The 13,569-nt window shown below is 34.7% G+C and overlaps 1 protein-coding gene across 2 annotated transcripts in view; it reads right to left on the minus strand.

The window, feature by feature from the left end:
- KIF20B (kinesin family member 20B) overlaps nt 1-13,569 on the minus strand; it is a 69,648-nt gene that overhangs the window by 2,036 nt on the left and 54,043 nt on the right. For both annotated transcript variants that reach the window (XM_003255206.3, XM_003255207.3), the window contains exons 27-32: nt 11,183-11,359; nt 9,472-9,582; nt 7,289-7,486; nt 4,509-4,610; nt 4,007-4,157; nt 78-220 (exon numbers count right to left, since the gene is read on the minus strand). In XM_003255206.3, the coding sequence (XP_003255254.2) occupies nt 78-220; nt 4,007-4,157; nt 4,509-4,610; nt 7,289-7,486; nt 9,472-9,582; nt 11,183-11,359 (882 nt within the window). The remainder of the gene's footprint in view (nt 1-77; nt 221-4,006; nt 4,158-4,508; nt 4,611-7,288; nt 7,487-9,471; nt 9,583-11,182; nt 11,360-13,569) is intronic.

Here is a 13,569-nt window from a genome sequence, read left to right on the forward strand (position 1 = left end):
TGAAATTCAAACCACTGTAAAAAATTAAAAAGAACATGAACAGTTTTACATAGATGAAAACAGAAATACTAGCTTACCACTTGGCCTGATATATCAATAGGAGATGAAATTTCACTTGTGTATAATTTCCGTTTGGCTCGTTTTGGTTGAGACACATTTTCTTTACTTGCTTCTACATTTGAGAGCTTTGAAGAGCTCATTGTTTCAATTATCTTCTTTGCTATAAAATAAAAATGTTAATTAGTTCCTGAAATAATTTTCTAACTGCAAACGTGGTTTGAAATCCTTAATAAAGACGGTTTGAAATCCTTAATAAAGAATGAACATACACAAACTGAAAACACTGCAATATATATATGGTGAAAGGGCATGAATAGACAAATCACAAAGAGAAAAAGTAAATGTCAAGAGAACATGAAATAATGATCAACAGCAAAAAAAAAAAGCAAATAAAGTATCATTTGATTAATGTTCAATGTAGTGAAAAATCTGAGGCATCTTTAATGACTTGGAAAATGTTTATGCTATGTTAAGCAAAAGAGCAGGATATATACATAGTGGATCATGCAGCATTAAAAATAAGGTGGTAGATGATCTAGTTCAATGCTCACGCATAAAGTTATGCACAATGAGTGCTGCGTGAAAATACTTTGTAAACCCTTTACTTGGAGTCCACACACAAACGGACAGAAACCAAACTGTTAACAGCTGATTGCTTTTAGGGAAGTAGAACAGGAATTTTTAAATTCCTTACTAGGTACATAGTACATAGTACATAGTACATAGTACTTTTTTGATTTTAATAGAAAATATATTTCCATCTGGGAAAATTCCTGGATAGAAATTCACACACATGTGATATCAAATACATTTTTTAAAAAATAGAAAAAACATTTAAGGAATTAGACTAAATTGAGAGACTACTTGTTAAGGGCTGAGCTGGGCTTGAGAGAGCTGAGAGTCCAGGTATCGGAGGAGCCAATTAAGACAACAAGCCAAAATCAAAGTAACAACCCAGCTTTTTAACCACTTATTTCAACAGTATATGCAAGAGGCTAAACCTGAGAAAGCACCAGCTCCTACCCACCTTCTTCTGTAGTCCACCACAGAATAATACAGATCAGCATAGAAGTGGTGGTCATGTTACCACCCAGGCAACCCCAAACAAAAGGCTCTTGCAGTTTTATAGACCTCAGGGCTGGAGGTTGGAGGGAGCTATACGTGGAAAAGTACCGAGTTACAGTGGAGAAAAGTGTCTTCAAGGTTCCCCCTCCCGTTCCCCTCCATAAGAAGGCCTCTACCAAAGCCCTCAATGAAGAGGTTCTGAATGGAAGCACTCAGGCTAAATATACAAATATGAGTAAGAGCATGACTAGCCTGGCAGGGCCTGGATCCTTGACTATAACTCCCTTAAGAGATTATAATGCATTGGCTATGCATCAAGTCTGGTGTAGAAAGGGAGGCTTGTCAGGTAAGTCTTTGTAATTGCCTATGGTACAGCCTAAAAAAAATAGAAATGTTTAAAAATCATACATATGTTGGCCTAGAGCCAAACTCATCACTACTATGTGCTAGCCACTATACTAAGAGCTGACAGTATGAACTAGACAGACATTTTGTCCTGTGCAGATTATATTCTAGTGTAAAAGATAATAATAAAGCAAAGAATTATAGTTTTAAAAGTGCTAAGACAAAAAATAGAATTGAATAATAAAGATTAAGTGATGCTGGGGATGAGGGGTAGTGACAGGGTGATGAAGGAAGGTGTCTCCCTAATAACGTTGCATCAGCTATGAGGGCTCAAGGGTAAGGGGGCAGCTATGAGAAAAGCCAGGGTGTGTTCCAGATAAAAGAAAGCACAGGAAAAAGCAAAAGAAATCAATGAAATGAAGGTAAGAAAGAAGCTGGCAAATTCTAGGAACTGTCAGAAGTTAGCAGGATTGAAGCTGGCTAGTTACCAAACCGTAGAAAAATAAGAGACAGATTGGAGAGAGTCAGAAATCAGGTCACTCAGAAGAATGACAAATCATTAAAGGATCAGAGGAGTAACATAATTCAATCTGCACTTTGAAAAGAACATTCTGTCATGTATGAGTAGATGGGAGATGACAAGAGGGGAAAGTTGGGAGACCAGTGATACTAAGTGATGGATTAACAGTGGTTATCAGAACAGCAGAATTTTAAGAACTAATTTCCATTTTTTCTTTTCTCTCTATATTTCCAAGTGACCCAAAACAACAAATATGTATTACAGTTAGAGTTCAAAATAGGGATAGCTTATATTTCTAGAAATATGTAAAAACAAAAAGAAAAAAGGAAAAAAAAAGTATGTCAAGTGCATTGGTAGGGAAGCTGTTAAGGAACCAAGTCAATGAAGTAAGAGAATCATTACCCTTACCTGACTACGTACTTATTATAGGTACGTACCTACCTCTCCTTGAAAATATATTTCTTTTTAATATAAAAGTGGTAGTCAATAAGCCTAAAGGACTCTAAAGAAAGATGTCCCTCCTCTCCAGATTTAACAGTTTGCTGTTTGTCCCTCCAGATATTTTATCTGTTTATATAAACACATTTTTTAAATGTATGTAAATATACAAATGGGTCTGATAGGTCAGAAATTCCCAAACTGTGTCCTAAGGCATGCTGCAGCAAACTTACAGAAGCACCTCAGGATATTTTCAATCTTCAGGGAAAACAGAGATGCTCAATAGCCCAAGGTAGTTCAATTTCAAAATGATACTGAATTACATTTCTTTTCGTTATGACATTATCTTTGCAATCTGGATTTTCAGAAGCTGAATTTTCAGTGGTTGTTTGGTCTTAAGTTCTAATGCATGAGACTACTAGTAGTTCTTTGGGTGCAGAGGCAAAATGGAAATTAATTACTGAGACATTAAGGGCACTGTGAACCAACAAAGTTTGGAAACGTCTGTGGTAAGCCTTCAACAAAAAGTATTTTCACACAACGTATTTGATTCAATTTAACTGCCCCCTGCTTCTAGTTCCTTTCCCTCCCTATACCCCTCACTCTGGTCTCTAATTCATCCTATTGCTGTCATTCAGGTAACCTCACAAAAACCCACTACTCCATCTCACCCCTAAGACAGTCCTTCCACATTCTACATGCCAGATGTATATTGCTGCCTGTAATTGCATGAACATTTCCTACATTTTTCTGATTCTCCACCTGTGTTAAAACCATTCCTTCTGCATATGTGCACACGTGTATATATCTTAACATATACACAGGTATCAATACGTCTACATTATCAAGAAAAAAAACACTAAGCATAGTTTCTGCAGCTAAACTCAATAGGTATTTATGAAAATAATGTGTTTATGACATATTGTACATAAACAGATAATGTTTACAAATGCACAGAGAAACACTAGAAGGATACACACCATAATACTAATACTAGCAAACTTGTCCAACCCATCTTATTTTGTTGTTGTTTTTGTTCTGTTTTGGTTTGTTTTATTTTAGGCTTTTAGCAGCCTGAAGCCACGGTTTTTAGTTTCTGTCTCTAGTGATAAGCAGAAAGCAGGGATGAGGGAGGGGATTTCCTGGCCCAACCAAAAACAGAAACTAAGAACCCATGATTGTATTCTCACCCTTGGACACCCTAGAGAGTGTAATTCTGCCCACACTTCAATACACAGGGTAAATCGCATCTCTCCAATAAAAATCTTTCCAAAGCCCCCTAATCAGAGTAGCTCTTTTCCCTCCAATACTATCATACCTTTGCTTGTACCCCTATTACTATATTAAGTAGCCTGCTCTGGATCAGTTGCTTAAATATAAGCCTTTCTCTTCTACTACATAGCGAACAGCTAGATGTATCATCCTTTTACATGTTTCTTCTCACAGTACCTAGTATAGGACAATGCCTATTTGAAGTATAATATTCCCTGAACAGTTGTTGAGTTTATATATCAATTAGGTATTAAAATATACCCTACATCTAACAAAAAAAGGTCATTTAATTAATTTTCTGCAAACCTTTTGATTGAAGAATTGAGGGAGAATGTTGTAAGAAGTCTCCAAATTTCTGTAGTGTTCCTTCTTTTTTCTTAGTGGCCAGGTTTACACCAATTATGGATGCCTGACTCCGTAAAGAATATGTTTTCTTAGATGATGGACGTGTGAGAACCTAATAAACAAAACATCTTTTGTTATTGCTGATGAGAAGTGTTAGAAGGAAATAGTTACGGCCACAGCTAAATTAAAGAGGCCAGAGACAGGTTAGGAATTCTCAGGTAGGAAACTTGAGATTAAGTATACAAGGACAGGGATAAAAGGGTCAGACAATGGCAAAAACAGTTTGACAGGCAGAGTGTTAAAGTCAGAAGTAAACACATAAAGTAGATGCTACTGGCCAAATGCTAAAGGTTATAGTTCAGCTGAATCAGACGTATAGGAAAGAGAAGATAAATGAGTTATAACTGAACAGAACTGGATTTCTGGATAATTGCTACAATTTTGGACAAATTAAAAGACACACCTTTTGTACCTTTTTGACAGAAGAATTTCCATCATCTGAAACAGGAAATTTCAAATTAGTTCTGGGAGTAGCATTCTTCTTATTTTCACATTTCACCAAGTCCTAAAAATAATGAATTTTAGCACCAGTTAATTTCTTGACAATATTTTATTTCTCTAGACTCAAAAAAGAAAATATGTAAAAAGCCACATTATCACTTAAAACAGTGACTCTTAACCGAGGGCAATTTTGAACTCAGAGGACAATGGCAATGTTTGAAGCTATTTTTGGTTGTCTTTGCCAGGGAGAAGGGGATATTACTGGCCACGAGTGGGTAGAGGTCAGGAATGCTGTTAAACATCCCTACAATGCACGGGATAGCCCTTAAAACAAAGAGGTGTATACTGTGCTGGAGTTGAGAAACCCTGACTGAAGGTGTGAATTTTTCACACATATCACAAGTAATGAAATTACATAAGCTAAATGAAAAACATGGAAGGAATAATATCTTTTATTTGAAACTGAGCTTTAAAATACAGCATAGCAATATACCTACCTATTGCCTAACTCCCAAATAATACAAGCATCTATGTCTAAGTTCTCTCATTGACATTTGACAATATCAAAAAAAATAAAAACAAAACTTCAAATAACCACAGGTAAAATGTTAAAACTTTTAAAATATTATCTTTCTTCTCTACAACATGGGTATGGCATCTTACTCGTCTTTTCCCCACATAACCTCACATAGGAGAAAGCCCTTTACAGATATACTCACTGACTTGAACTGCTGCAAATCCTAGTTGTACCAAAGATAAAAGTTCAGGAAAAAGGGGACAAGAAGAGAAGCAGAGAAAAGATCATGACTGAACCTCAGAATCCAAATTCCAAAGCAGAAGTTTTAAGAGTCATAAGAAGCAGATGCCATGACAGGGAAAAGACAGATGGTAATCACAGGATGCTAGTGAAAAGAGACCATGAGGCTACCTCCACACATAGCGGTCAGTAAGGAGCTCTTTGGAGTCTTCACTGGATTAGAATATAGTCTGTCGGCGGGTGGGGGGTTAGGGGACGGATAGCATTAGGAGAAATACCTAATGTAGGTGACAGATTGATGGGTGCAGCAAACCACCACAGCATGTGTATACCTATGTAACAAAACTGCACATTCTGCACACATACCACAGAACTTAATAATAATTTTTAAAAAAGAGTATGTGGAAGAAAAAAAGAAAATAGGATTGCATAAATCATTTTCATGGGGGCCCATGTACTTAGTTTATTATAGCAGTGAAGATCAAGCAAAATCAGTTAAAAAATTTAAAGTTTCTACATGATGTATCTACAACAATCTGTAAATCTTTTCTGAAATATACATGAGGGATATACACCAATAGTAAAATTAATAAAATATTTATATTTTAACCTTCTTGAGAACTACACTCAGTGTTTCCTTCTTCGTTGAAAAAAAATGGATCAAGAAAAAGCCAACTAGATGATGAAACTCAAGTGTTTTAATGGTATTTTTAAAAATTAAATAAATATAAAACAAAAGTTAACTAGTAAGACTCCATAAAACAATCTCTAAAGGTGTTACAGGTGTAGCAGAAAAACTATGCTAAATAATATTCACTTAGCAAACTTATTACCTGACAGAGAGCCTCAGGAGTATAATTAATACTATTTCTGCTCTTCCACCAGCTTGAAAATATACTACTCTTTAAAGAAGTAAAAGAAAGTTGAAGAAAAATTATTTTGCTAGAGAGTTTGTAATTAGTTTTAAGCTTAAAACAAGTTACTTTAAAAATAAATATTACTATTTATTATGTATCTGCCACTTACAAAGCAAAAGCTAAGCATTTTCAACACATTAATCCATTGTTCCAAAAAGGAGAAAACAGGATCAGAAACCTTATCTGACTTGCCAAATCTCCACATCTAGGATACGGTAGGTTTGGCAACCCTTCAATCAAGAAACTGCAGTAAGAAGAGGTTAATAGCTTTTAGCCTACCACTACATGGAGGCCCAAATTTTAACATTGGCTGATGAAAAAAGAATTTCTCTTTTAAAACTTGCTAGGACCACAGAGACTAAAGATTTTAGTTAAATGACAAAGATTATACTCAAGCAAGTTAGCTATTTCAGTTTCTCTGATTTCTACATAACCCCCTTTTCTCTTCCAATACAGGGAAAGTGACTAAGTATGAATAGGACTGGTATACTGAAATGGCTCTCCAGTAAAATCCACCATCATTTGATGTATTATAGTTTAACTAAAGCAAGGGATACGCTATTTTCATATACATAGCTTTTTATCTGAAGACCATTAAACCACAGTAATATTCTTTATTTTTCTGAGACAGTCTCGCTCTATCACCCAGGCTGGAGTGCAATAGTGCCATCTCATCTCATTGTAACCTCCACTTCCTGGGTTCAGGTTGTTCTCCTGCCTCAGCCTCCTGAGTAGCTGAGATTACAGGTGTGCATGACCACTCCTGGCTAATTTTTGTATTTTTAGTAGAGACGGGGTTTTACCATGTTGACCAGATTGGTCTTGAATTTGTGACCTCAAGTGATCCGCCAGCCCCAGCCTCCCAAAGTGCTGGGATTACAGGCATGAGTCACCACGCCTGGCCCACAGTGATATCCTTAAAGGGTATAAAATATAGCATAAATTGTGATTTTGGTTTCTAACAGCAGTGCCTATGAACAGGAGGGCAATATAGCAGTTTAACTCTATACTATAAGAGCTTTATAATAAGATTTGTTTGTTAAATTTACTCATCAGTTAAGCGTTTACCTCCTCCATTTCATTACTCTTCCTCTTCTGAGCCTTGGGAATCTTAACTGTCACTGGTGTGGTACAACCAGGGTGTTTCACTGACATTTTGTTTGGCTGTAAAGGTGTAAATTGAATCTCTAACTCAGGTTTTGGAAATCGAGTACTTTGATCATTTTCTACTGACACTTCACAAGAGTCAAGGACTACAGATCCATCCTACAACAGAATTTAAAAGGAAAAATATTATTTGTAGAGTATACATTTATAAACCACAAAGAATTAATTCTCTCAAATGCCTATTCAAGACAATGCATTGGGAAAGACAAAAAGTGTGCTAGGTCACAGCAAGAACAGAAAGATTGAGTTATCATCTACCTTCTTCAGGCTCACACATGGTATGTTAAAATTAGGGGCAACATCGGTATTTCCCAAACTTGTATGATCATAAGAATTACTTACAGAATTTGTTTAAAAGACTCCTGGACCCTACCACAAACCTAGTAAATCAGAAATCTCCAAGGGAGGAGGCTGGGATTTTTGACAAACAGCCTGGTTATATTAAAGTAGGCTGCAAATACTTTGCATTGAGAGATGGAGTCTCTCATTCCCCTCTATTTGAATTTGGGCCTTATAGCCAATAGGATGTGGTAGAAATAACATTATGGTCCTCTAAGGCTCAATCATAAGAAGCATTACAACTTCTGTCCTGTCCTCTTAGAACACTTTCAGGAAACTCTCCCTCAAAATGCCCCATCTCAGACCAGCTACCATGCCGTGAGAGGTCCAATCCACAGGGAGCAGCCACAAATTAAGTCCAGTGGAACTCCCAGAATCAACTACCAGTTAAGTGAATTAATCATTTTGGACTTTCAACCTAGTTAAGTATATCAACTACATGAAGGCGAGAACATAAGAAATAGCCTAACAATATGATTCCCCAAATTGTGGAATATACAGTAACTGCTGGAATTAGAAAATTGGAACCAGGAGGTTTTAGGACAACATACATAAATTTATGGAGAAAGAAATGTTCCATTATATGTGTTTGTCCATGCAATCAAGAATTAAGCCTTGTTTATGGATCAACTTCAAACTTTTCTGTGAAATTTATGATTTGTATTAATCCCCAAGGTCAGTGCTAATTATTTGAAACTACTAAGAACTGTCAAGGAAAAACCAAGAGAAAATGAATGGCTCATGTTATTTTCCCAGATTAAAATGTCCTTCTCAGTTGGCCATGGTGGCACATGCCTGTAGTCCCAGCTACTCAGGAGGCTGAGGCAGGAGGACTGCTTGAGCCTGGGAGTTCAAATTCAGCTGCCAGAGAAACATAGTGAAACCCCATTTCTTTTTTTTTTTAAGACTTTTTCTTCCCATTGTCTGCTTAATAAGCTTCCATTCATAAGATACAATATGGTATCACCTTCTTTAATCCACTTCCACAACCACTCAGGCAAAATTCATTTCATCTTCCTCAGTGTTCCTTATAGTACTCACTTTATATTTCTACTATAACACTTAGCCCATGAAGTAAAATCAAACAAGTCATTCACTTATGTATCTACCTCACTAGATTCTTCACTCCTTGAGGATGGCAATCATGTCTTATTGATGTTTGTATCCTCAGTGCTTAAAAAGGTTCCCAACTCTGAATGCTCCCAATAAATGTGTTTTAAAAAGAAATTTAAAAAGTAATTTTATCTTCAAATATTTTAAGTAACATAGAATTTTTATCTATTTCATATCCAACCTGAGAATCTCTATATTATCCAAAGTTATTCACAGAACCCTAAGCCCAATACAAATTAAGGAAACTCATGAGTTGTTATTGAAGACTGGTGACAAAGCTATTAAATGGATACAATTCCAAAAAATACTATTTAACACAATGCGTATAAAGCAACCTTTCATGAGAGCAAATTATCCCTATTTTCTCTTTAGTAGGATTTCCTATTTCTGACCATCAAGTTTGTTTATATTAACAGATCTACTGCTTTTAAGATGAGATTAACATCATTTGGGGGATATAATCTCCCAAAAGAATTTCACCTCTCCTCAAAAGCCTCTAGTTTCTTTCACACAGCCCAGAGCACATACAACTAATTGTGCAGTAAGGTATCTTCAGCAACTGACTTGTAAGTGTTATTTAGTAATAGTGGATAAAGAGAATAAATAAGTGGACTGTGCTGCCAAATACCCACCTCTACTTTATTTCTGGAAATTTCAAAACTTGTCGATTGAGGTTCAGTTTGAAGTTTGTCAGGATTTGCTGAACTAATACGTTTGGGCTTGATATCCATGATTTGTGTTTCCTAAAGTAAGGAAATATTAAAGCAACAGGGCATTGTAACCTGAAAATATATTGAAGAAAACTTCACATAAAGAACAAAAATCAAGATTTGTGTGAAACTAAACAGTGGAAATAAGTAAAGACACCTTTAATTACCACCTAGCCCTCCTATTTCTCCTTCATCCTCAGAGACTCAGGAAAGGCTGGGTCACTTTCCAGTTCATTGACTGATCTAAGGAGAAATGTGAAAGATTGCTTGCAACTTCCAAGTGTTCTGCCCACATTCTATTGCTTTACTTTCATTGCAAAAATCATTATTTCTACTTTCCAGATGAGGAAATAGAGAACTACACACGTTAAATGGCATGGTCAAGGTCTGTACTGAGTTAGAATTGCTCAGTATCCCAACAGTTGCTTTTGATAACACAATTTTGAAAAACTGGAGGCTTCTCAGGAATGCAATTATAGCATTAGAGTACAAAAGACCATAAGGAAAACTAAATCTTTTCTCGCAGCACATTCTTCCTCCCATTTTCTGGGACTTCTAAAATAGTCATAAAGTTCTATTTCTAAACTCTACTTAGGCGATTTATAAAGAAATATCAGATTACATTTTTAAACTTAATAAACTGTAACACAGACCTCCTCATTACAGCCATCAAAAGTCAAGTAAACCTCTTATGTTACCTCCCCATTACTGCCAAATAAGAAAGACTCTACCGAATTCATAAAAGGGAAAGTAACTAGCATGTATTGATTTCCACTGGAGTAAGAACTGTGCTACTTGTTTTACAATCTTCATTAATTTCACAACTCTGTTAGGAAAACACTATTATCTGTTTTAGATAAAGATCAGAAATGTTAAGTTAATTCTTCTCAAAGGTCCCAAAACCACAGCGACAGCAGTTGATACCTAGTTTTTCTGACTTTCTAGTATATATTATTAAACAACACAATACTACCTCTTTTGAAGGCAAGTAATCGCTCTTACAATAATAGTCTTTTGATGTGACACACACACACATAGTTTTCCTATTGTCTGAAGGCTTTAAAGCAGCAGATTTTTAAGTACAGATTATTTATTCCAGAAAGACTAGCTTCAGATGTACCCAGATTCTATTTACTGGGAAGCAGCTATCTGTAAAAGGCAATTCTCTCCTCTTTCAGGATTTCCAGTCCCAAGGTAATATAAAAGTAACAGCTGAATGACTCATAATGTCTCTCTACCATTAGACTTACTTTCAAAATAATTTGTATCTTTATAAAATAAAGTTAAGGATTGGCCCAAGTATTCAAAATCACCAAGAGTTCATGTTGAATCACATTTCCATATTTTGAAGGTAGATTAGGGACTAAACCATAAATTGTTGATTTTCTATCTAATTACTCTACCTGAGAGATAAAACCAAAATATTGGAGAAAATGCTACATCTCAGTCATTGATTGACAAATCAATCTTAATGATAAATTTCAAAACTCAAAATCATGAAAAATCTCCACATTTTAAATACTCTGATTCCTTTTTGGTCTATTGAGACTTACACTTTTTTATCCTTTAAGAGTTAGTCAATTAAGTAATTACTATGTTCAATTAAAAAGGCATAGCAAAAAAGACTACTGACTGTTTTAGAAGTCTCTGATATGATCCTTTTTAGTTGTTCAATTTCATTATCTTTCTGTACATTACTGGACATCAGTGCTTTTAGCTGTATTTCTAAAGCTGCAACCAGTTGATCTCGTTCTTCTCGCCACTTTTGAAGTTCATTATCTTTCTCTGTCAGCTGGGCTGTCAGTATTTCCTAATCAGGAAATAAAGAAAATATTAAAATCAACCTTGATATATTATGAATCTAAGAATGTTTAGAAATTATTACATGTAACATCATAAATATAGCTGCAAACAAGATTACATGACAAATTAGTCTAGATAAAATATTTAATTATAAAACAAAATACATATCATTTTATAAATTAAATGTCCATGTTATTTTTATCCATATTCCATCTCATTCCAAAAATCAGCTTACTGGTAACTTCAATACACAATTATAGCTATAGCTTTCAAACTAGTATCAACATTTCTGCCAATGTTTGGAAAATTAGTGGGTAAAATTACAGTAATAGCAACAAACAACAGAAAAATGAAAACAGAAAACAAGACCATTTACAATGGGTTCAAAAATCATAAAATACTGACAAAGAAAATGTGTAAAACCTAAACATGAAAAACCATAAAATACTGCTGAAAGAGATTAAAGAACACCTAAATAAATGGAGAGATTGGTCTGTGTTGAAGGATCAAAATACTTAACATTGTTAAGATGTGTCCTCCAAATAGATCTAGAGAGTAAAAGCAGTTTTTATCAAAATTCAGGTATGTGTGAATGTGAAATGGAAAAGGTGACTCTAAAAATTATATGGAGATGCAAATCATCTAGAATACTCAAAATTATTTTGAAAATGAAGAACGAAATGACAGCAATTATCTATAATTTCAAGTTAGCACAATAATCAAGACAGTATGTAAAGACAGATATAGAAATCAATGGGACAGAAGAGACGATCTACAAATGCATGGTCAACTGATCTAAAAAAGTGGCAAAAAAATTAAATAAAAGGAAGGACAATCTTCCCAATAAATGGGGCTGGAACAACTGAATAACCAAATGAAAAAAAAAAGAACCCCAACCCTAATCTTAAAACACATACAAAATTAACCCGTGGGCAAATGATTTACGACAAAAGTGGCAGAGCAGTGAGAAAGAAAACAGTCTTTTCAATAAATATTTCCATGTCAATTGGTAATTCACATCAAAACAAACATCAAGAGCTTTGACCACTATCTCACACCAACACACAAATCAATTCTAGTATCTAAATATGAAAGATAAAACTTTAAAGCTTTCAGGAAATAATATAACACACCATCTTCAAATCCTTGGGCTTCATAAAGAAAAATATTGGGACAATTATCTACAATAATACTAATAAAATTATCTACAATAATTGTAATATCTACCATATCTACAATAATAATTTATGAGAACTCCTACTCATAAAGAGGCAATAAGAAAGAAAAAGCAAACTAGAGATAGAAAGAAGGTACTTGCAACACATTACAAAAAGGGCTTCTATCCCGAAAAGTATAAGGAATTCCTACAAATAAGAAGCTAAACAATCCAACAGAGAAACAGGTAAGGGAACTTGTATAGGCACAGACAATAAACAAATGAAACAATCTTCAACTTCATTAATAATTAGGGAAAAGCACATTAAAACCATTTTAAAAACTGACTGACAATACCATACCTTGGTGGGACTATATATCTACTGCAACACTAGTTGGGGTATAAATGGGTACAACTGCTCTGAAAATCAGTGCAGCATTCTACTAGAATTTCACATATATATACCCTATCATCTAGCAATTGTCATATATATATATATATATATATATATATATACACACACAACAGAGATATATGCAAATGTGCACCAAAATAAATGTATAAAAATGTTTATAGGAAAATTTATTCATAACAGCCAAAACCAGAAAACAATCCAAATATCTTCAACATTAAAATGAATTAGCAGTGGTTTATTCATACACTTAAATATTCTGAAATGAAAGTGGACTAACTCCAGATACATGCATGGAAACATGGATGATTCTCACAAACATAAAACAGTGAATGAAGTCAGGTACAATCAAATGTATTCATATATTTCAATTTACATAAAACCCAAAAACAGACAAAACTGAAGTGTAACACTGAAGGACAGATTAGTTAGTACCACTGGAAAAGAGGCAGAAGAAGGAGCTTCTGGGGTGGAGCAGTGTTTACTTGTTGAAATAGGTATTAGTTAAGTGGGTACTGGCTTTACAATAATTCACTGAACTATGTTCTATTTGCTTTCCATGTTATATGTTACAATTTTACATCAAAAATTAACATCACATCAAAAATGTGTTTCTTAAATATGGCAGACACATACACAACCTAAGTAC

This window comes from Nomascus leucogenys, chromosome 3 (assembly GCF_006542625.1).
Source record: "Nomascus leucogenys isolate Asia chromosome 3, Asia_NLE_v1, whole genome shotgun sequence".
Taxonomy (NCBI): Eukaryota; Metazoa; Chordata; class Mammalia; order Primates; family Hylobatidae; genus Nomascus; species Nomascus leucogenys.